At 50.7% G+C, this 24179-nt stretch overlaps 1 protein-coding gene across 3 annotated transcripts; it reads right to left on the bottom strand.

Annotated features, from left to right (window-relative positions):
* Nucleotides 1–1940: 1940 nt before the first annotated feature.
* CLUH (clustered mitochondria homolog) lies at nucleotides 1941–23318 on the bottom strand. 3 transcript variants are annotated; one of them, XM_080923778.1, is made up of 26 exons: nucleotides 23126–23318; nucleotides 16582–16784; nucleotides 15879–16050; nucleotides 13836–13979; nucleotides 13545–13669; nucleotides 13305–13459; nucleotides 13079–13204; nucleotides 12656–12803; nucleotides 12400–12492; nucleotides 11033–11727; nucleotides 9213–9439; nucleotides 8956–9060; nucleotides 8714–8814; nucleotides 7943–8095; nucleotides 7793–7855; nucleotides 7434–7678; nucleotides 7093–7177; nucleotides 6800–6953; nucleotides 6582–6721; nucleotides 5876–5956; nucleotides 5669–5794; nucleotides 5456–5577; nucleotides 5135–5228; nucleotides 4912–5046; nucleotides 4755–4828; nucleotides 1941–3362 (listed from the first exon to the last, which is right to left on the bottom strand). In XM_080923778.1, exons 1-26 carry the CDS (start codon nucleotides 23223–23225, stop codon nucleotides 3176–3178), a joined length of 4053 nt encoding a protein of 1350 aa, XP_080779904.1. In that variant the 5' UTR covers nucleotides 23226–23318; the 3' UTR covers nucleotides 1941–3175. The 3 variants fall into 3 exon arrangements, with proteins under 3 accessions (XP_080779904.1, XP_080779905.1, XP_080779903.1); XM_080923779.1 differs by having other exon boundaries at nucleotides 8956–9057; XM_080923777.1 differs by lacking the exon at nucleotides 23126–23318 and adding an exon at nucleotides 19109–19572.
* Between the last annotated feature and the right edge of the window lie 861 nt (nucleotides 23319–24179).

Raw genomic sequence — 24179 nt, 5'->3', positions numbered from 1 at the left:
GTCCAGTGTTTCACAGCAGGGTTTTAATTCAGACCTCTTATCTCCCCTCCCACACATCTCCCTGTGCCTTTCCCATGTGGTCACTGCCCTCTCAATGAACATTGAAAACAGCTGGTTTTTAATTTTTAAAATTAATTTACATATATACCTATGGGCATGTGTTTATGCTGCAGTATGTGGTGGAGGCCAGAGATTAAGTGTCTTTTTTTTTTTTTTTTACTAAATTACTAATTGACAGTAGTTGGATTTTTTTTTTTAAAAAGATAAGCTTTGGTTGGTCTGGAATTCACAGACATCCACCTGTCTCTGCTTTCCAAGTGCTGGCACTAAAGACATCTACCACACCTGACTACTTTATTAGTTCCTCAGTGTGAAGTGGCCAGGACAGGGTTAACATCTGTCTCAGGCTATCCTTGAATTCCGTTGATAGCCCAGCCTCACTCAGCATGTACCACCACATCCAGCTTCCTGATATGGTCAGTGGAGTCAGTTAATAGCCCTAACAGTTGAATACCTCCTTGCTTTGAAGCTGCTCTGAGTTCTAGAATATATAGGGATTCCTCAGGTTGTTCTGTGGCCCTCAACTGAGTTTCTGGTTGAGTTGTCAAAGATCTAATTGGCTAGTGAGCTGTCTAAGCTGATAGAAGTGCTTGCTGCACAAGCCCTGAATTCACAGCCTGGATTCCATCACAGAACCCAATATAGAAAGGAAGAACAATCTTCCAAAAGTCATTCTCTGGGTTCACATATGCACTAACTGCACTCATACCTACACATAGTTTTAAAGATCTTTGCATGTTCAGGTTATTTTGCCTGCATGTGTGTACATAAGTATACTATCTCCCTAGTATCCAGAGGCCAGAATAGGGTGCCAGATCCCTTTAACGAGTTGTGAACCATTGTAAACTCCCATATGGGAGCTAGCAACCAAATCTGGGTCATTCTGGAGAATAACCAAAGTTCTTAACACCTGAGCCCTCTCTTCCACCCCTACAGTACATTACAAAGGAATTTAATAACACTAATATGCTTAAGGGAACCAACCAAGAAAAATGGGCCTCTAGGGTGACTTGTAAGCACCTGATTAAATTATAATGGAAATTAAACTCATGTACAGCAGCCTCAACTTTGTGTGATGTCCCTTTTCAGAAATGTGTTCAACAACTGAGGAAATGCATTTAGAATACCTGCACACCTGTAACCAGGAACTCAAGGTCACACTCAGCTTAAAAGGGATTTTGAAGCTAGTCCAGGCTCAGAGACCTTACCACAAACGATCAAATTATAAAGGGAACATACAGTAGGGCTAAATGGTCAAAAATCATTGGTAGGTATGTAATAATACTTTAGTATCAAGATCAGAAACATCTTTCTCCCATTGGCTTAAGAAAGAAAGGACCACAAATTAGGGCTGGTATTTTTCATAAAGTCTGACCATCACACGTAATTCTAGGACTCTGGAATCACCAAGCATCATGAGGCCAGAAAGCTGTTCAAGGATGCATGAGGCCTGCTGACTGTTTAGGAGTCACCATTGTGAGAACTCTACTAGTTGGCCAGCTCTGCACTAGCCCTACATAAGCTGGCTCTTACATTATTACTAAACCAGCACTCCTCTTTTCTACTTGGCAAACCCCATCTACCAGCCACAAGGGAAGGGAGTAAGGCACAAGCCTAGCTAGTGAGATGTTCAGAAGACTACAAAAGAATCCGAAGCTTGCCACCAGTCCTTCCACACATCCTTCACAGCAGCCTTTTTTTTTTTCTCATGTAGGGCCCAGGCAAACAAATGGAGTCGTACCCCTCACTTCAAAGACTTGATTATGTTGAATTTGACCACATATATATATACACACACACACACCTCACAGTAGTACTTCTGACAGCCTCACTCAAGCAATAGCAACATGTCCCACAGAGCACACAGGGAGGCTGAGGCAGCAGGTTTCAAAAACTCACTTTATTCCAATGTGAAATGAAGACGTGATGGTTTAAAAACAAGAAAACGTTCTTGGAAGCTGTGGGGATGCCTTGCTGGCCCATGCCCATTCCCTTTGAAACAAGGTCCCTGGACAGACACTATCCATCAGCAGCTCCAGAAAAGCCCCAAGCAGAGGCTCTGCCTAAAACAGCTCCCTTAAGCTCAAAGGGTGGCCTTCTCCTTCAGGGACAGCAGACAAAGAGAAAGACACAGGCAGGGAGGGGAGAGAGGGCAGCCAAGGCAGTAGGAGCCCCAACACCCAAGAGCTTCATTGTATAAGTGCTTATATGGCAAAGACCAAGAAGGAGCCAAGCTCCACCGAGGTGACAATCACTCACTCCTGTGCACAGCACTTTCCCTGGGATCCACAATTCAGCCCTGGGTCTCCACCCCTTACCCAACTGTGCATTAGGCAGCTCAGGTTAAAATGGGGAGAAAGATACATTCAGACTGTTGGCCCCCAAGGTTATGCTCACCTGGGGTACAGGGAGCAGGGAGGCAAGTCAAAGCCTGTGGCAGGACCTCCTCTCCTGCTTGGCCAAAGCCAGGCACATGGATACGTGGGGTCCACCACTGCTGGCCCCTTCCCTTCACCCTAAGGCTACAGGTAGACCAGGCCCAATCACAGTAAAGTCACTGCAGGTCTCACCGTGTACCCTACCAGACAGCTGGTCCCCCGTCCCAGGACACATGAAAGCCCCCATCTTTTTTGGCTTAAACCTGGACTTTAAGCCAGGCTGGACCCAGGGGTAGTGGCAACAAAAGCAGCAGCCATAATGTCAAACATATAAATGACCTGAGAAATTGCATCTGCATGTCATCCATTCAGAACTGACTGGGCTATATACATCAGGAAGGACGGAGCAAGACATCCACAGGCATGAACACACACACATCTGCTTGAGGCTGGGGAGGCACTTGTCCCCCCCAGCTGGAGCTGATGCCTACACACTTCATTTTTGTGTCTTCAATTAGGCCTCTGCATTGAATATTCATTTAACCAGTGCAAAACCATCTTTTAGGGGCAGGCAGGCCAGGGCAGGGCCCCAGGCAGATGGTGGGGTGAGGTGGGGGTAGAAAGTGGAGGACTAGCTTCCTCTCCCAATCTGCAAGGCATGTCCCCAGAATTCTCCCGGAATCTGTCTGCATCACTGGGTAATGGAGCTGCTGAACTGTCCATTTTTCTCTCCTTTTTTATCCCTGTAAGTTCAGGGAAGAAGGACCTTCCTTGGCAGTCTGAGGGGAGCCCATGTCCTCCGGGGCTTTCTCTGGCTCAGACTCAGTGGCCATGGGTTCTTCAGCCTTATCCCTGTTCCTGCTGGCCTCCTGGAGCTGGTGTCGCCGTGCCACCTCTGCCTTCAGGTTTTCCAAGTCTTTTTGGCTGAACATTAGGAGGCAAAAGTGAAGTCAGAGTAGCCTGGATCCTGTGCCACCCTGCAGCTTCCCGTACACCAGTACGCTGCCACAGACAGTGGAGATGCATACGGCGTGGCCGTCCTAAAGGTGGAGTGCTACCTACACCTGACACAGCATTTGGTGGGAGTGCCATCCCTACACCCGAGTTCAGTCTGCTCTCAGCCTCTGCCTTCTACAGCACACCACAGACAGCAAACACGACAAGGGGGCTCCATCCCACTGCCAGCTGGTCCACCAACAGCATCTCCCACATCCAGGAGGGAGGTACTTTCAAAGCAGTCTGCAAGAGTTGTGGGGGAGTTTTCAAAAAGCTAGCTGACAAATCACAGCCCTGCACTGTAAGAGCAGACAGCTCAAATAGTCTTATCATATGGACTGGAAGTGAAAGATCACCAAGATAATAATAGAAGAGAGGGCCAGCCAGGTACAACAGCACAGCCTGGAATCCCTGTACTTGGGAAACAAACACAGGAACACAAGTTCACATTCTCAGCTACATAGCTAGTTCTGGGGTAAACCTGGGCTACACGAGACCGTGTCTAAAACAAGAAAAAGAAGAGGGCTGGAGAGATGGTTCAGCGGTTAAGAGCACTGACTGTTCTTCCAGATGGTCCTGAGTTCAAATCCCAGCAAACCGCATGGTGGCTCACAACCACCTGTAATGAGATCTGATGCTGTCTTCAGGTGTGTCTGAGGACAGCAACAGTGTATTCACATACATAAACTAAATCTTTTTTTTAAAAAAAAAAAAAAAAGAAAAAATTTGAACAAGGTCCTAAACAATTGAAAAGAAACCAGATAGTGGTACACAAGTCAACTGTGACCCTCACGCTCAAAAAACTGATGTAATAGGACCACGAGTTTGAGGCCAGCTCAATCTAATTCCAACACCCATCTGAAGCAGGGTTTGCTACAAATTTGAGGTTGACCTGGGCTACATCATGAGGTCATGGTTAGCCTGGGCTAGCACTGAACTCTACCATAAAATAAATGACCAGGCTGTGGTGGCACACGCCTTTAATCCCAGCACTTGGATGACAGAGGCAGGCAGATCTTTTTGAGTTCGAAACCAGCCTGGTCTACAGAGTGAGTTCCAGGACAGCCAAAGCTGTTATACAGAGAAACGGTCTCAAAACAAACAAACAGGCAAACAATAAAACAAAAGCAACAACAGAACCTAAAACAACAAAAATAAAGGAAAATAAAACACTATAGCTATGTTTTTCTTGGACTACACGGTGTCTGGGAGGAATCACAAGAACTTTACTACAGGTCATAGTAAAAGTCTGGAGCTCCGCTCATGTAACTTTGTAAACAAACCTAAGGCTGACTGCCAGGGCTGGGTGGAGGCTCTCACCTGAGAGGAATGAAGAGGATGCCATTGATGACATTGAGCTGCTCCAGGACACTGGCCATGCTGGGAGCTGTGAACTGAGGGTGGTGGGGAAGGCCAGGTTAGCATGGCCTAGCAAAAGGCTAGGGTACTACACCCACCCGTCAGCTCAGGTCCATACCTTGAGGGGTGGGATGTTGGCACTGGAGCCATTACGGTAGATCTCATTCATGGTGCGCTGCAGGGCCACAGCCTGCTGAGTCAGGCACTTGAGGTACTCGGAGCTCTCCCTGGTTTTCTCATGGTCCTCTCCTAGCTATAAAGGACAAGAGCCAAAGCAAAGGGAGATCAGGGCTGCATGGACAGCCACAGGCACAGCCTTCTCAACCCCTGCTGAGGCCCACCTGCGTCTTGTAGATGGTGTAACCTTCCTTCTCATGCTGGAGGGCTGACCGGAACTCAGCTTTGCTCTCATAAACACGGGCGACAAGGTGGTGGCTGGAAGGAACAGAATGTTGGGGCAAAAGAGAGCAAGTGGAGCACCTAAGGACTAGATCCTCCTAGAAGCTCCCAAGGAACCACTCAAGGAAAGGGCACTGAGCACAGGCAGAGCTTAAAAGAACTTTTTCTCAACTGTGTTAAGACAAAACTGGGTCCCCTCCCAACCACACTCTGTGTGTGTGTCTCCCAAGAGTTTGCTGAGGGTCTTAGCCAGCAAGGCTCACCTGAGAGCCACTTTAAGGGCCTTGGGCCCATGGTACTTGGTAGTGACAGCCAGTGCATTTTCCAGGAAGCGCAGGGATAGATCATACTCCATTACGCCATGCAGCACCAGCCCAATGTTGTTCTGGGGCATAAGGAAAAACTAAGTCAGTCCCCACCCCTGCACAAAGTCCATCCATGGTCTGTTCACCCATACTCTTCTCTCTGATACTCACATCCAGCAATGCCATCTCAGGGTGATCCTCCCCAAACACAAGCAGCATGAGGTAGCGGGCACGGTACAGGAGGCTCAAGGCTGTGGACAGCTGGCTGCTGGCAAAGCAGTACAGGGCCAGGTGCATCTGTGGGTAGGGTCATGGCAGGTCAGGGTAGCCTCAGGCACCCACACCTACATGCCAACCCCAGGCATGGCTACTACTCACATATTCCTGGATGGTGTTGGGGTGCTCAATGCCCATCACCCGCTCACTCATTAGCACAGCCTTCTGTTGATTGCTGAGGGCCTGGAAAGAGATGGTATCCATCTCAGGTGAGCACTGCTCCCCAACGGAGCAGCCCCGCACCGCATGGGCTAGCCTACAACTCCTTTTCTTTGCACACAGGCAGCAGCAGGATGAAGGCTGCTGTGACTGTGGAGATCTGCGCCACAGTAAGAGCATCTGACAAAGTCTACACAAAAACAACCAGATCCAAAACTACACTGAAAATACATTCATTTCTGAAAAGCTTTCCTAGGACAGCCTCTGATTGAGAGCCCAGGCCAGAGAAATAGCTGGAGTACAGCCAGAGTAAGTACTGAAGAAAAAAGAGGCCATGGGCTGCTCTTCCCAGGGGCACTACTGTGCTACAGCTCTCACTCCAGACTCTAGTGCCACCTTCTCTGAGCTGTGTCACGTTCACCTTACAGAGCATAGATAGCTACTGAGTCCTCCCAAGGACAGCAAGTGAATGGTCGAGGAGCTCATGGAACAATAACTCTGGAGCTCTCTGGATGCCACTTGCTCTATACATGGAAACCCAAGGGACAGCATTCTCCCTGTTTTAACAAGGGGGCAGTAGTGTGGTCCCCAGATCTTTCATGTAGCTCCAACTAATATGTGACAACCAGAAGTGCCACAGCCTACCCACCTCAGCATAATCACCCATGATGTAGTGGAGGCGGGCCAGAAGACGCAAACAGGCACAGATCTCCACATGCATGGCTCCATAAACATTATTGAACAGGTTCAGAGCCTCATTGATGAGCTCACAGCCTTCCTTCAGGAAACCTACGAGGCAGCCGGGGTGGCAAGGTCAGGTCTGGGCAAGAGACACTCCCATTTCCCCCAGCCCACAGTGCCACGCACCCTGCTGTACTTTGGCCTGTCCACTCTGGAAGAAGTGGAAGGCATCCGAGGCCTTGGGGTTGACATGCTTGACCACAGGGAAGATATTGAGCACATCTTCCTCAGTGAAGGCTGGCTTGTGGCGGCTGTCAAAGCTGTATTCCTTCAGCAGAATCTGGGGACAGGACCCAACACCCAAAGTCTTGGACACAAGAACAGCACCTCCCAGCCTACCATCACATGTCCAGAGACTACCATCCCAAGAAAGCTCCCTTCCCCCTGCTTTGTGGTCCAGGCTGGAAAGGAGGGCCCACCTGGATCCCGGTTTTCAGTGAGATCTCCCGCAGCAGTGTTATCTTCTGCAGCCCGTAGGTCTCCACAGCCTGGTCCACAGAATCACTAGGGGTAGGAGCAGGGGCTGAGCAGCCCTGAACTTGCCTGCCACTCTGGACCGCTGCTGAACTCGAGTCCATACCCACTGCAATCCACTGCTCAGCATTAACCCTCACAGCCAGCCCCACTTCCCCATGCTGGTCCCACAAAACTATGCCTGTTGCCTTCATTTCACTGCCCCTAGATCACAGGCCCTAGATGCTGCCCCACCCCAGCCCCCAGCCTTCTACACCTGTGGTGACCCTGTCTCCTGTGCCCATACCACTCAAGGGGGAAGTCAAAGTAGTTCTTGGCCTCCTGGCATATGTTCTTCCAAAGCTCCTGGGGGGTCATCACAGCCCAGGCAGTGTTGTCTGCAGCTCCTGGAGGCCGGTTTTTCCTCCTCTTGTTCCTTTTCTTGGACAGCAGCTCATCAGCAGGCAGGTGGGCCACAGGGTTGGGGTAAGAGCTCAGGAAACAGTTCAGGAAGTGGCTGATGGCAGCTGAGAGGCCTGAGAGCTCCACTCCCTGAACCAAAATTTTTGGCTGAAGTCAGGATGGCTCTAAGCCCCCACCCAGGGCTCTTCTCCAGGCTCCATGCTACCCAAGGGGGTCCTACCAAGTTGGGAAAGAGTGTGTCACCTGTAAGTATGTCTTGAAGATATGCTTGGCAGAGCGTGTGATGAGCTCTCCAATGCCAATTTTCTGGGGGGAAAGGGAGATCAAAGAAGGAGTCTCAGACAGGTTCCAGGCCTCTAGCCACCACCACCTCCCAGGCCAAGCCCCACTCACATAAATGTGGTCCAGCTGGTCTCGGGCTGGGCTCCGCAGCACCAGATCCAGCACCTTCCCCAAGTATCGCATGTTGATGCCTCGCTGGCGCATCACCTCAGCCAGTGTGGCTCCGTCCATGGGCAGCACAGCGTACTCTGTGCAATCCTTTACCTGTGGAGCCGCATCAGGTCAAGACCAGCCCCTACCCCTCTGGGTCTTCCCCACAACCCTAAAGGAAGGATAGAACTAAGGCCCTGACTTCCATGAGGAAGAGAGGAGACAAGGTGTGAAAAGGGCACAGGAACCTGTCCCTGCCTTCTAGCAAAGAACCACTGGGAAGCAGCGTGACCTCTTGGGTAAAGGCCTAAGTCCAACAGGTACACAGGGTCATCTGGTCATGTGGGACGAAACCACAGCTTTACTTCAGTTATCCATGAGGCAAAGATGGCACCCAGCCCAGGTATATGTGGCTAAGAGGAAGCAAGCCTCTCATTCAGCCTCTCAGTCAGGAGCTGAGGCAGAAAGCTAGTGAAATCAATCGAACAGGAAATACTAGGCCCCTGTTATCTGAGCCTCCTAGGACCAGAATTTCAGCCTTGTCAGAGTAGAGCCTATGTCTGATGCCTCCTTTGACTTACTGAGTGCTGCCAGCCTGCCAGGCTAGGAGAGGCTAATGCAGCAGCTCTAAGAAGGTTCTACATGTGATCTAGAGACCAAGGAGCAGAAGGTACCAAGGTCTGCAACAGCCCCCTTTGGCAGTCCCAACCATCCTTTCAGCCCCTTCCTCACCAAACCAGGGATCTGGCAGGAGAGCAAGAAAGCAGCCGCATCTTTCAACAGCTGCTTCTGGTCCCGAACTTCATCCTGGCAGGACTCAGGAAATCGAACCCCTGGGGAGGTAGAGCAGGAAGGCTTAAGCCAGGCAGATGATATCAGGGGGGCAGCTTTCTGCTGCCGAAGAGCCCAAGCCCATCCACAATGCTCTGCCCTTGGCTGCGGGGTTCACTCACTGATTATCCATTCTTACTTGCCTGGGGAGAAGATGTCAGGATTGAAGCGAATATCAAAGGCCGTGCTACTGATGGAGCCAACAGCCTTGCAGGCATTGCGGATCACCTCTCGGCTTCGAGGGTCTACTGTGGAGATGTGTGAGGATAGGAGGTAGAGATGTGCTCCCATGAGCCTCTTGCCCACCCCACTCTATGGATGTCTGCCTGCCTCCCTCAGAGATCAGGAGCTAAACTGCCAGGAACAGGTTGGGCTCTCCAAACAAGCACAGCAACCCCACCTGTGCCATCATCTGAGGCGATGGTCTCTGCCAGCTCCTTCACCTTAGCGAGGCCATTCGCACTGCTGCCCTCCTCCTCACATCCTGCCTCAGGTCCTATTGAGTCTTCAGATTTGGTCTCTACTGAAGAGGGAGGGCCACCGTTCTCCAGGGAGGTGGAGGTCTCCACCTTGCTGGCCTTCTGCTGCATCAACTGTAAGGCAGCCAGCTTCATGAAGAGAAGGTACCTAAAAGCGGCAGAGTAGACATGATGAAGCAGAGATGTAGAGACTGTAGCCAGGCTATCCAGTGGTTTAAGATTCAACTTCCAGTCCCAACATGGTGGCTCCCACTGTACCCGTCTGTACTTCAGTTCCAGAGAGTCCAATGCCCTCCTGTAACTTTAAAGGAAACTGACATACATGTGGTACACATACATGTAGGCAAAAACATTCATGTATATATATGTAAATGACTATAGCATTTAACTCTTTGAAAAAAAGCCAGGGAGGTGTCAGCATACGCTTTTAATCTCAGAACTGGGAAGGTAGAAGCAGAGAGATCTCTGAGTTCAAGGCCAACCTGGTCTTCAGAATGAGTTCCAGGACAGCCAAGGCTACACAGAGAAACCTTGTCTCAAAACAAAACAAAACAAAACAACCCAAAAAACCAAAAGGCAGGCCCAGTCTCCAGATATTTGGGGCCAAAAATGTTGGCACTGGGAACATTATCCTGTTAGCATAGGGACACAGTCTGTCCTGTCTGGCATGTGAGTATGCATGTATGCCTGTGCCAGGCTAGCAACCCCACCAGAGAGAAGGTCAGAGCAAAGCCAAAGTGTAATGCTGTATATCATATAATTCCCACCAGCACTAGGAAGGCTGAGACAGTATTGTGAGTCCCAGGCCAGCTTTTGTTACACAGCAAGACCATGACTCAATAGCAAATAAATAAACAAAACCCCACTAAACTGTCCTCAAGTTAGAAGACAGCTGGGGCATATGGGGGAGGGAGAGGCTCTAGACCAGGGCTCTCAGCAGTGAGAAAGAGGAATGCCAGTGGCATCTGGAAAGAGTTCATTGTGCTGTGAGACACAGCAGATGGGTGCAATCAGTGCCAGCAGCCCAGCACTCTGAAGCCCCACTTCCTAGCCTTGTCATACTATATTAGCATATTTACTTATCAGGAAACAGGGTTTCTCTATGTAGACCAGATTGGCCTCTAACCCTTAAAGATCCACCTGCATCTACCTCCTGAGTGTTGGGATTAAAGGTGTGCACCCACCATGCCTGATTCTATGTCTTTATATGGGTGTGTATGTGCACCGGAAGCCACAGGAAGTCATCTACTGTCCTGCTATATTACTCCCCACCTCACTTCCTTAGACAGGACCTCTCACTGAACTTGCATTCACAGCAACTAGCAAGTTCCCATAAGAATCCTGTGTCTACCCTCTCCCCACAGTGGTGGGGTTAACACATGCTTATGACCCAACCTTGTATGTTGATGCTTTGGGGATTAGAATCCAAGTGCTCATGTTTATATCATAAGCACTCTCACTGAGTATCTCCTAACTCTACATCTGCACTGACTGGTATTTTAAACCCTAGGAGATTCCAAACATTTCTTAAAAGCCCAGGACCACGTTGCTGGGAACACTGGTTTAGCCACTTGCTACTCTACAACTGAAGAGGCCAAGTCTCTGCATCTGGAGATCTGCAGCAGGAAAGGCTGAGATTTAGGAAGCAGGCTGGAGTTTCTCCCTCCTAAGATTTTCCTCAGAACAGATGACCCTGAGCCAGCTTCCCTGTCAGTCCTGGCCCACAGCAGCCACTCCTCACCTGTGCTCCACAAAAGCATCCACTAGCTCCTGACGCAAACAGCACAGCTTGTGTCGATGGGTTCGGGGGAAGCCAGCTCGAGAGCACTCCTCGGGCAGCTCTTCACCAGGCACAGGAAGGAAGTTGAGGTCAGGTGGGAAGGTGCGCAGTAGGTCGAGGATGTAGTGGCGCCCATCATTGCCGATGATGCCCTTGCACTCAACTGAGGAACAGAGCTCCACCTCCTCGTCTCGGTCATTGAGCACTCTGTGGCGCAGGATCTTGAGTGGCCGACTGGTGCGCTCCAACAGCTCTAGATAGCGAGGGTGTGACACCACTGTCTTGCCAAAGTCAATGGACCCATAGATGACACTCTGCTCCTGGTCCCGTTCCAGGATGCCAGGGATGATGGACTGAGCTGTGACTCGATAGCCACGATAATCCACTACCACAGTACCCAGTGTGTACAACCCCTCTACATCCACGGCATTGTATGTGCGCACACCATTCAGGTCATTGGTGGGTGCCACATAGGCTGCCACATCCCCACCAAAGTCTTTGTAGTGGTCCCGGACATCAAAGCCCAGGCTAAAGAAGATGTTGTTCCAGATGAACATCTGCATCTTGGTCTCCTCGCTGGGGTTGATGGCCATCACATTGCCATCAATAACTGCCATGGCGCCCCTTGTGGCTGCCGCTGTGAAATCACTGTGCACCTGGGAAGGCCAAAGTTGGGAGGGTGAGAGCACCAAGGCACATCCTATCCTGGCCCAGATTACCTACATGGCAAAGGCAGCTAGGCCCAGGGAACCAAGGAACCCTAGCCTCAGGTTCTTCACATTTACAAACGGGCAACAGCACCACTTCTTAAAAACAGTTTGAAACCTCAACAATTCTACTGAAAAAAAACCCCATCAGGAACAAAAGGGAGTATGCAGGGCCAAATGATATGGTTCAGCAGGTAACGGTCCCTGCCACCAAGTCTGACTATGGCACTTCAATCCCTAGACCTACCTACAGTAAAAGGAGAGACTTGCCTCACAGTGACTGGTCTGCCCAACACCCACCACGCATGTGCATACACATTCTATCAATGTGCTGCTGCCACAGACGCACTCCAGCAGGGCACCCCATGGCTTAGTGAGAGCACCATGTGGTCATGAGAGGACATGAAGATGGCCAAGAAAAATAGGTAACTTCTCATTCTATGGTCTCAAGAATCTCAATGAAGCCATAGCAAAAATCTGAGGTGGTTTTGTGGGAGGCAGGAGGTTGACATACCCTGCAAGTCCATCTCCAGTGTTGCCAACAAAGGTAGGCTAGTGCCAGCCTCTAGTTTTCTCTTTACCCACAAGCCCAGTGACAGTGAGGCTTAAGGCTGCAGTCACCTTGAATATGGCTCTTTCTCGAAGTAACCGCTCAGGCAGGTTCTTGCGGGGCAGCTCCCTTGTTGTCTGCAGTTCTTCATTCCAGTCCCGGGTCTGTGGAGGGACCAGGGAGGCAGAGGCAGGCTCAGCCTGTGTCTCCTGACCTGCTCTGGGCTATCCCCTTCTTCCACTTCCCTGTGGATAGGCCCTAGAGATCAGAGGGAGCCTACTGGGAGGTGCATAGGAGCCTGGCAGGAAGGGCGGGTCTGGGTAGCACCTGTCCAGGAATGTGCTCCTCGTAGCCCAGCCTCGAGGTGTAGGCATCTTCGGCACGCACACAGTCCATGGCATGCTCTGCCTGGGGGGCTGTCCAGCTGTATACCTGGAACGGGGTGGCGATCCTCTCGAACGGGTGGCGCTGGACCCTGTGGCAAGCAGGGGAATGGGAAGGTGGGACACCCCTCCAAGCTTAGTGCCAGTTGTGAGCTCCTCTTCTCTGAGGCCCTCACTGTTCTGGCATCTCCTACCCACAGATGCCAACTTAAGTCAGATACAGCAAATGGACACCTCTCCCAGGGCTGTTGGCCCCTTGAACCAGGGACTCTCAGGCACCGGGACACCATTTCTTCAGACAGGGGTGCTGGTGTGGGGTCCAGCCTGTGACTGGAGGTAGGGCAGGGCATGGTGGTAAAGGTGCTACCTTTTCTTCTGCAGCACAGCAAAGTTCTTTTTGAAGGTTGGGCTGATCTGGTTGAGCAGCTCTACTAGGGAATGGCTGAGGAAGCGGGGGCTGGCAGGCTTGGGGTTGAAGTGGTAGGCTGTGGACCTGCAAGGAGAGGGTCACGAAGCAGGTGCCCTAAGTATTTGTCATCAGACTCAGAACACAGGGACATGCCATGGCACATGGAGGACTAGCAGAGACTTACTGATTCAGGTAGAAACCCCTCGTGGATGCAGTGATGCTGACTTGCCGGTCCTCAGCAGTGATCACAAACAGGTACATGAGGTCCCCATGCATCTTGCGGTTCCCAGGAGGTGGGTTCCAGCCACTCATGGTGAGCACTTTCAGACACTGCAGGGGCTGCACAAATGGCCAAACATGAGGAGATAGGACTTTAGGATCCTCCAACCAGGGTCTAACTTCCTTGATGCTTCTAAAGTCTTACCTTCCAGTCCCGGTTCTGGGGCTGCAGGGGACACAGAGGCCGCTCCCGGCTCCCTGGCAGGATATACTCTGGTGGTGTGCAGTCGATGGGATCCATCTCCAAGCCTTTCTTCCGCTTCCCACTGTCTGAGGAACCCAAGGCTGGTGGTCAGCCAGGAACCAACTATTTCTATTACTTAATGTGTCCCTGGCTTTCCTGAACTTCAGCAAACCCCTACCCTTGCCCCCCAGCCCTTCAGGCCTTCAGGCCTCTGTCCCTCTGCACAAGTCCAAGTGACAATTTTTTCCGCACCTCCTAAGTCACCATCAGTGAAGACACTCAGGAAGGACAAGGAGTTACAGTCAACTCCATTGAAGGCATCAGATGGGTCCAAGCTCTTGAGGAGGTCTCGAACATGGCGTACATGGATTCGGGCCTCTCGAACTGTGTAAGGCTCTACCAAAAGGAGGGAAAGCATTACTACAGGCATATTAGAACAACCTGACTTGCAATGAGATTTGTAAGTGTTTTCATGGGGTAGAGGGCTAGTTGGCTGAAGATAGAAGACAAGGTCTCTAAAGCTCTTGCTACCTTAGAGTTATGTGACACAGACCCTTCAACTTACAGTGCTATGGCTGCCTCAGCCTCCCAAGTACTGAGATCATAGACAGAAAGCCATGTGCCCAACTGTCTCTGCTTACAGTGCTGGGGTAGTGGAAATGTGTAGAGTTAAGCTGAATCTTCAGCTGCTAGGGTAGCTTAAAGCTTCCATTTATTTTATTTTATTTTGTTTTTTTGCATGGTTGGGGCAAAGTGAGAAAGTTTAAGACAGGGTTATATAGCCCTGGCTTAGATCTAACAGTGATATTCAAGTCCCTGCCTCTAAGTGCCAAGAGTAGACAAAGATCACTATGCCTGTTCAAGTTTTTATTTTTCATTTGTGTTTTTAGTTTAAATGTGAGTGTATCTGTATGTTTCTGTGTTACTTTATGCCAAATGGGGAGTGGAGTGCCCATGGAGGCCAGAAGAGGGCATCGGAGCTCCTGAAACTAGACTTCTGGTTGTTGTGAACTGCTTGATGTAGATGCTGAGAACTGAATCCAGGTCTACTGGAAGAGTTAATACCCTTAACTGTTGAGCCACACCCCCAAACACTGAATTTCCCAATTAGAGTTCCATTTTTAATTTTCCTGTCAGTCAGCTATGATGGGACCTCACTAGACTCCCAACCATTGTGGTGGAGGATCAAGAGTTCATCTATATATCAAGATGAAAACTAGCCTTACATTGTCAGCAGAAAATTTCCAAATTTCCAAAGACAAACACCTGAGCTGGGTTTCTGATTTACACACACACACACACACACACACCCCTTCTTATTAGTGGGGTCCTTGTTTGCATAGAACATTCTACCACCTGCTCTTAAAGCCTACTCAGGTACTGAATAACTCACTAGAGCCATAGGCTTTTGTTCAGATACCTCCAGTTTTGTGGAGCTGTTAGGGCTCCACAGTGTGCTTCTAAGGGATTGTCTAAGGACTTGACATCCCAAGAACCTCAGAGCTAAAACTGCCCTACAGTGTAGGTTTTGAGGATTTTAGTAGAAAGGACAAGTGGTTCTCCGATCAACTGAGAAGTCAGTTGTGGTACAGACAATGCTAGACCTCACTAACTCCCTTTTGGTTTTGAGACAGGGTTTTATTCTGTAGCCCAGGTGGACTTCCAGTTCACGATGCTCCTGCCTTAACTGCCCAAATGCTGAGATTACAGGCATAAACTATGCTGTTTCCACATCTGCTCTTAATGAGTTGACATTCCTAGGGATCCTCTCTGAGCTGCTATGAGCTGCTTCTCTACAACCATCTCCCACAACAGAACAGGCGTGCAAACCCGACACCAACATCCTCCCTCAAGAGCAAGAAAACATCCCTGAGCTTGGGAGGCACAGGAAGGCAGGTCTCTGTAAGTTTCCCACTACCCTGATCTACGAAAAAAGTTCCAGGACAGCGAAGGCAACATAGAGAGACCTTGTCTCAAAAGAAAACAAAAAAGCAAACAATAAAAAAAGAGAGCTACAAAACTTTCCGGTTATGAAAGAGGCAACACTTATCTTTTCTCAATTTGATAGGCTTATTTCAATCCTAGTTTGTAACTGGCTGAATTTTTAAAAATGGAGACTTTAAACTGTGGGCCATTCAGTAGAAAAAAAGGGTGTGACAGCATAAGCAGGCTTCTAAGTCAGGACGACCTCCATGTGCCTAGATGGAGCACAGACAACAGTAACTGTGTCTGTTAAGATATCTGGCCTAACTCTGGGGATCTCGCTGGGAAGCCACCAGCTCAGTCTAGACCAACCTTCCACAACTCGGAGTACCGAGCCCTCCTGCAGCCCCTCCACACTTCGTAGCTCTGAAAAGTGGTCCAGCATGTTGCCATCCAAGTGCAGCGAGAAGCAGGTACGGTGACAAGTATCCTCTCGGTCCATGAGCACCTGGTGGATCTCCTGTACCATCTCCTGGGGGGATACCTGCCAGGGAGAAAGACCACTCTAGTAAGAAACTATATGAGTAGGTGCAAGAGCATACCTCCATGCTACCAGGCCAAGTACTTGGGTTCCTAGAATAAATCCCAGTTTGCTACTTTTTGGGTTTTAAATTTTAAATTCCAACCCCTATCCAAGAATACCATATTCATCTGCATTTGTGTTTATACATACTTATACATATATGAACTTACTAGACAGAGCTTAGCCCAGGCCTAAACTATTTATAGGAACCAAGGGCAATTCCTCAACCAGAGGATGGAAAAAGCAGGGAAAGCAACACTAAAGCCTCTAGAGCAAATGGCTCGGCCTTGCCAGTGGCTGCTGATGCTTGTCATAAGGCAAGGACTTGAACTCAGCCTCATCTAGTGTGCTAGCCCAGACCCTGGGCAAAAGCAGGACTCAGCTTCCTGCCCACAGGTCCAGCACATGCAAAAACAAGGTTCAGCTTTTAAACATCCTCCTCTCCAGCAGCAGACTCATACCTGGTCCCCAGCACCTCTTCCTCTATCTTACCTGCAGGGAAAAGGGCTCGATGCCAGGGGCCAGGATCTTCACAGAAAAGCCTGTGTCCTGAATGACAATGACTTCCTGTCCAGTGGTCTCATCTCCAGGCTCACTCTCATCTAGCCCATTTTCCCTAGGTGGCTCAGATGTCCCTTCTTCCTTCTTCAAGTTCTCTGAGCAGTCACCATTCAACAGCATGACTGAGGGGGGATCTGGGAAAGGTGAGAGCTGAGTCAGATGGGCCTAACTGGGCAGATGGGGCTTTCTACTTCACACAGTTGGGAGTAAATCTATTCCATAGACCTACTAGAGACCAGCCTCCACACTAAGTCTGTGTAAACCACCGCCGTCTCCTTCCCACATTCTGCGCTCTCCCTTTCCATGCACTGCTCCTTGTCCACAGCAGTCAGGATTTCTCTCTAGGGCCACAATGACACAACCAACCTTCTCTAGCAGCAAGGCTCTGCTCATCTCCTTTTCCAACCACTGATCCATTCTCCCCAGTGATCCTGAGCTACAGGCTGACCTCAGCCCCTTCTAACTCATTTCTCATATGGATTCAAAACTCTCCATCTGTGAGCTGATGGCCAGTGCAAAGCCTGGTTTAAGCTTCTCAACCACGTCAACTACAATCAACATGTAACTTCCCCTTAGATATCACTAAAGGCTCATTTTGTTAGAACAGAATCTATTATCTCAGACAAACCAGTCCCTGCTCTCTCCCTGGTACCTTGTCATTTACCCTAAACCTGCAACCAGCTCCTAGGTATTGGGGCTCTGCAGCCATGGCCTTGGTAGTTTTCCAATATTAAAAGCACAGTTTCTGAACCCTTCCGATAAAGCACTGATGACTCAAGTGTGGCCAGCATTCTGGGGCACCTAAAACCAGTCTCAGCTCTGCTAGCTGCTTTCCTTTCACCCGTGTCTTGATTATGTCCCCTCCACGCACAACATCCCTGGTGAACTATACTATAGCTTTTGCTGGATTATTCTGTCACCCATGTTATACTGATCCATTGGGCAAACTCCAACTCTTCTGCTTTGTTTCATTTTTCAAGATATGGTTTCCCTGACCATCCCGGAATCGATTTGTACCAGGCTAGCCTTGAACTCAGAGATTTGCCTGCCTGCACCTGACCCTTGCAACTTATTAAGTTCCAGGTACATAAACTTTCTCCAGAGCCTTCCCAAATGACCTGGGCTGGCAGAAGTACCAGCCCTGTCACTGCCTCCAGGAGCAGCCACTCTGCTCCTGTGAATAGCTGTTCACATCAGCAGCTCTCTGTTCTACCTTCTGCCTTACTCTAGCTCAATGAAAAGATATCAAATTAATTAATGCTAATCTACAGTCAAGCCCAATATTTGTGTGCAGTATCCAACTTGCATGCTGTAGAAAGAGAGGAAGAGGTGACAACCCTACTCCCCCAACCCAATGCCAGCACTAAGAGGAACAAAAGAGATGCCCCCCTGACCCTGGGAAGTCAAGGACCTCCTCTCAGAAACCCTCTAGCTAAACATAGGTCTGCCTGGATATCCACTTGGCAAACAGAGAGCCTGGCCCCAGCACCTGTCATCCAGAATGGCCCCCTTGGCTTGTAGCCCCACCATTCCAGCTATGAGCAGGACTGTTCCAGACAGAATAGCCCTGCTATAGATGTCAGCCCAGCCCACCCAGACCCCAGTGTCTCTTTCCTACCATGCCATCAGGAGTGGTAACAGGGTACAAGACCCCAAAGGTCCGAATCAAGGAGCCTTAAGGAGGTAGACTGGCTCAAAATAGATAGGTAACACCAGGGTCATGGAGAGAAGCCTCAGCCCTTTTCCTGTACCCCTTAACTTAATAGTTGGTAAATAGAACATTTAGGGTTTCAGATACAGTACCAACTCATTTATCCCCGAAATGGGTAACTGAGGCCTAGAAAGGTTTAAAGTGAACCACCAGCTCATACCACTAGTCACTATGGGCCTCCAGTAATGTCAATGCTATCTGCACCACATCATACCCTCTCCAAACCAGGAGTACCATCCAAGAACCACAGGACACAAAGAATAGCCTTTTCAGTGACCCAGCAGCCCCAGGCAGGGAGGACTCAGCCCCTAAGAAAAAGACAATGGTATAGCAGTAGGGTTCCATTGAGATGACTTTCTAGGTTGACAATTTCCTAGAATGGAGGCAGAAACTAGAAAGGCTCTCACTCAAACAGAGACCAAGTTCTGATCACTGAAGGTATACAGTAGGCAATTAAACCTGGACCTTAATAGACAGCCCGTGTTCCACATGTTTGCAGTAGAGGACAAGGAAGTTAGAGGGAAAAGGCAAAATGAACCCCAGCCCTTTTTCCTAAGCCCAGGGACCGGAGCCTGGGATAGTCAGATTTAAGACAAGTCAGAATTCCCAGAGAGCTTCCTCTTCTCCAGGACAGACAATCCTGGCTCTCTTCTTTCCTCCAGGGGAACCTGAAAGCCTCTCCAGCACAGGATTGTGACAAGTGATTTTTCTGGTTAGTCACTGAGTCCACACAGCCCCACAGCCCACCTGGTTCAGTCAGTGGCTGCACTCTTCTTGGCTCTGGAGTCTCAGGACTGCCATGGCAGTAAGGCAGCCAGGTCCCCTGACCAGGCCCAGTGCTGCCTCTGTCCCTTGTTCCATTCTCTGCTTCTATCCTTGTGGTAATGCAGCTGGTCAGCTCAGGGCTGGAGCTCCAGCTGGCTTCAGGTTTCAGTGGGGCCAGGCCTGCTGGGGCAGCCCGGGGAAGGGCACATTCCCCCTGCCTCTCATTCTGTTCAAGGTCGGGCAGAAGGACAACTGAGGGCCAGGAGGCCCCACTGGCTTCAGGACCTTGGAAAGAACTACTACTAGCACTTAGGCCCACCTCCCCGCACACCCCTGGAAAGGGATCACTGCTAGTGAAGTCATTAGAGGAAGAGAGGAACCCAGCATTTGGGGTACCTGGGCCCCTTTGGATAGAAGGTGTAGGGGGCAGGCTGGCAGGAGCAGGGCTCAGCAAGGGTGTCCTCTCCTCAGCTCCACTCACATGGGTGGTGGGCAGGACCGCTTCAGCCAGCTGCTGACAACAGCTGGCACAGACCCGGGCCCAGGCCATCAGATAGCCACTCCTAGTCCACCAGCTACTGAAAGAGCACCCTGCCTTCCTCTCAGGTCAAAGGACTGGCTGAGGCCTTTGGCTCCTGTTGCCCCTTGCAGGTGACCTGGCAGCTGGCCTCTTCCTGAGAGTTACTGGTTCTAGTGAGAGGGGGATGGGCCCCCAATCTCCCAGAGGACAACTGCACCCAAGCTTCAGAACGTCAAGCTGCACCAAGAAGCTGGCAGGCTACCTCTTCTCTTCCCAGCAGCCTGTGCGCCACCAGGAGAAAACCAAATGTCTCCCCTGGGGGAAAACAGAGCTGCCAGCAAGAGGCTGAAGGCCATCACACTGTGGAGAAGCAGCACGCCCAGCCTCGCCAGGGTGAATTTGCAGGGCCTCTGACTTGTTGCCAGGGCCCAGTAAGGATTGCTCTGGCATCCATACTAACCAGCATGGGGGTGGGAAAAGAGCAGGGTTCTCACTCCAGGTCCCTCCATTCCCAGGAATGGCTAAGCATACCTTTGGCTTCTCTTCAGCCCTAGCAGGTTCTGAACCTCACACTATGACCCGAGGCAAGAAGGGTCAGATCCAGACAGAGCTTCATTCCTTTTAACCCCCTCTTCAAACACACCCTAATCCTGGGAGGGGAGCAGGCAGCCTGGTAATATGCTAAAGGATGCCAACACTGTCTCCACTCTAGTTTACATTAAGCCAGTGTTCACTCCAGGCCCCTCCCCAGAAGGACCATATTCAGATCAACTATCCCATCTCACTCAAGGAAACTAAAGCTCTACAACAAGTTTATAAGTGAGCTGTCCAAGGTCACAGAAACAAAAGGCTGTGAAGCTAAGTCTAGGAAAAGGTATGTGTGTCAGAATCCCAAGTCCAGTCACTGGGTACTATCTATTGTTATGCTCCCCAACGGACCAGGCTAAAGCAGTGCCTTCCTCCTGGAAGCCTAAGGACTCGGTCCAGGTGGTGCATGAGGCCATGAGATCACCCAAGTCTCTACTCCCCTGCACTCAGATCCTAGAGGTTCTTTGAGAACCTAGGCTTTAGGGAAGTGAAATAAAAAGGCAGACCTCTGTAGAATGGGACCAACTGCCTGAATGACACTTAGTGCATATGCTAACTTACTCCTACAGTCTCTAGAAGAGACCAGAGTGGAAAGACAACATATAGCCTTCCCTAGGCCTATACAGGGACTCCACTAGCCAGAGATGGTCACAGGCAGGAGTTACAAAGGGGTCTGAGTAATCACAAGTAGCCTCCGTAGGCCGCTCCAGTCTGACAGTCTTTCTTCAGAGACTATGCCAGGGCTAGGCCACACCCTAGCTAAGGAAACAGCAGGTGAAGCTAGAACAAGAAGTAGAAACCCAAAAGGCCCATCGCTCCATCCTAGGAACCCAGGACTTCAAGGCCAGTGGACAGAGGCAGAGAGACAGCTTATAAAAGACCCTGTTTGCCTTCTTCCTGTTTCCCCAGATCAGAAACAGGCTTTCAAGGTCCGAGTGTAGTTCACCGTTTTCTCAGACACCACCCAGAAGAGCTTTGAGATCCTGCTGGAGAGTTTATAACCCCCTAACTTCTCCCCTAGTCTGCCAGGTCCCCTTTAGTTTCCACGCCCAGCTCTGGGAGCCCTCCCCTGTGCAGAAGGAACTTGACACACCACTGTGAACTTGAAAAACCTGCCTGTTCTCTTAACCCCTAAAAGTTACTTTATTTCTAAGGTAACTGACCCTCCTCAAAGGTTCTGGAGAGTGAGGGTCAGGGGCCTGCACTTTGATACATATGCAGAAACCTTACCAGGGGAGAGCAGAAGGCAAGGGGGGGCAGGACATACACAACACAGGCTCAATTTATGTTTCTTCTTTTGAACAGATCCAAGATCGCCATAAAATGAGCCTCAGTTATCCATACCAGTTTTCTGGGACACAGAAGCCAAGGTCCTACCAAGATGCTCTGACCCCCAAGAATCCGTCAGCATATAGTTAAGAAGGGAGCTTCATTTACCAAATATCTTCTACCATTCCAGTCCCTAAATTCCGTGACTCACATACATGATAAACCAACATGCCCATCTCAGCTTTCTCTAGGCTGGGCTGGGGTAGGCTTGGCATGCTAGCCATAAACTAGAAATCCAAATGGTTCCCTAGACAATGAAATCACTATGACCTTGGACAAGCTGCTTCATATCTCTTCAGATCTCTTTGATGGAGGGGAAACAGCCAGCTCCAACCTTCTCTTACCCAGCCTGCCCATGGATCCAGAGCCACGATATTTTCAGCATTTCTTGTTCTGTACAACTCATGCCCTGTCTTGGGCAAGGTAAGTTCACAGTGATGGGTAGCAGTCTAGTGAGTGTTAGGCCCATCAGGCCTATTCTTACTCCCTTGTGAGCCCTAGTCTGCTCACTGAAGCTGGGAAGAGTGATGAAAATGAGCTGAGACGAGTTCCTATGGTCAAGAGCTGAGGAAAACAGAGATAAAGGGAGTCTGCACTCACTGGCATCCTGGGTAGAAAGGAACAGTCTGAGGAAGAGTGAGGAGGCCCTAGGAAGGGGTTTTCAGTTTCAAGGCTGGAGCCTGAGACTTGGTGAAAATAACAGAAAGGACACAGGCGAAGTACAAGTAGGCCCCACCCCTAGACAAGCCTCTGCCACTCCCAAAGCCACTGCCACACAGCCCCCACGGGGGAGAGCTGGGCGCTTCACTCCACACTAATGACCTTTGCCTTAAAAAAACAGCAGCTCTAGTCTGACCCACTTTTCGCAATAAGGCAGGTTAATGATCAAGTTCAGGCACAAACACCTCCCCCTGACAAACGGCTAAGCTTTGCCTACACACACAGGCAGGACCCCCACCGCCCAGGTCAAGTAGAGGCCAAAAACTAAAAGAATTGAGACCATAGCCTGATGATCTGGGGTTTTAAAAGCCCTTGTCTCTAAGAATGTACAAGAGACAACCCCCCATAACACACACACACACCCCAACTTGCGCTCTTCCCATAGTCCAAGTTTGGGGAGCTCCAAACTGAGCCTCACTCACAATGCTGCAGTTCTGCCGCACAGGAACGTCTAGGACAAGAGAACCAGAAGGAGGCTGGACCACAAGTGTCACTGCCCCCAGCCCCAAGAGCTCCCCAAGCTGGGCCGCGGAGGGGGTGGGGCCGCCGATTCCATCGGTCTGTGGCGGCGGCGCACCCTGAAACCAAACCGCGTGTGCGCGCACGTGTCCCCACGATCTTGCGCGCTTGTGTCCGCCGTGGCTGCCCTTCCACGGTCCCCACGTGCGAAGTCCAGGCCGTAGCCAGGGGTGCCAGTGAAGGTGACCTTCAGCGCGGGGGCGGCCCAGTGTACCGCCCACACTGACGCGCAGGGAAAACGGTTGTTCCCACCGAGTCCCGAGCCCTCCGGCCTGACTCGGCCCGGGCCCTAGCCCAGCTGTCCCTGCCCCCTGCCCACTCACCAGCCCCGTTCGGCCGCCCCTTGCCGCCGGCCTGCGAGCCGTGCTCCCGGGCGTTATCGGCCGGGGCAGCCGCCGGCAACTCGTCCGTCTTGATGACCATGGCGGGAGCGGGCGTCCGGCTCGCCTGTCCGCGCCGCACGCCGCGCCACTAACCCAAGTGCCCTGCGCGTCGCTGCCGCTGCGGGAAGGACGGAGTCACCGGCCCACGTGGTGCGCGCTTTAGCCTTTGACCCCGTCGCCGCTTCCCCTGTCCCGCCCTCGCGCCCGGCCTGCCCACGGCAGTCGATGAGGGACAAAATACCAAGCACTCCGTAGTCAGTCCATGGGTACAGTGACTCTTCCAAAGCCTTAAAGGCAACGCGTCCGGGCTCAAAGGAGAGGCCTCGCCCCCCCCCCCCGGTGAGGCGGGGCTTCCGGGAGACGTTTCCCAGGTTCGTCGCCTGTTGGGCGGGCGCCGTGACCTTGGGTGGAGACTTGTCTAGGACTGCCTTCGCTCACTATTCCCCTCCCCCAATGACCCTCTGCTTCTTATTGAGAATCTGCCAAAGACCGCGTCGTTTTAAGGCAGCTTTGTTATCACGACTCTTGGTATCCTCCTCACGGAGTGGGCTCCTTCCTACTAAGGGAAAGGACTAGAGTGTACTTGGATTATTGAGGAGGGTGTGCAGGTTGCAAATAAGCATGAAGTGTCAGAAACAGACTAGGAAAACTTGGACTGAGCACCACCGGCTCCTCCCCTATACGTATAAAACGCCACACGCACGCGCGCGCGCGAACACACACACACACACACACACACACACACACACTTCCAGGCCACTATTTTGGTTTACAGTAAAGGACAACGAGGACCAAGGTCACATAAGAGAACAAGTTTAGATTTAGATCAATAGATCTGCCCTTACTATCGTTCCTATTTATTTTTCAGTTCTATTGGTTGGGTGGAGAATAAGGAGTGAGGTCCGAGATTGCTGAGGGGGTTGTGTATGCCCTACTGAGTATCAAATTCAGGACCTCTGGCCAGGTAAAGACGTCTACCGCTGAGAGACACACC

The sequence above is a fragment of the Micromys minutus genome (genome assembly GCF_963924665.1).
Source record: "Micromys minutus genome assembly, chromosome: 10".
Lineage (NCBI taxonomy): Eukaryota > Metazoa > Chordata > Mammalia > Rodentia > Muridae > Micromys > Micromys minutus.
The sequence above is the reverse complement of the archived record's forward strand: the minus strand, read 5'-3'. Positions and strand labels throughout refer to the sequence as shown.

Excerpts from the sequence above, each read along its gene's own strand:
- CLUH (XM_080923778.1), bottom strand. The coding sequence starts at position 23,225 with ATGGTCATCAAGACGGACGAGTTGCCGGCGGCTGCCCCGGCCGATAAC. Across the intron at positions 8,096-8,713 it reads CCTGCCAGATCCCTGGTTTG|GTAAAGGATTGCACAGAGTA; the intron begins GTGAGGAAGGGG and ends GCGGCTCCACAG. Across the intron at positions 6,722-6,799 it reads ACAGGCCAAAGTACAGCAGG|GTTTCCTGAAGGAAGGCTGT; the intron begins GTGCGTGGCACT and ends GCTGCCTCGTAG.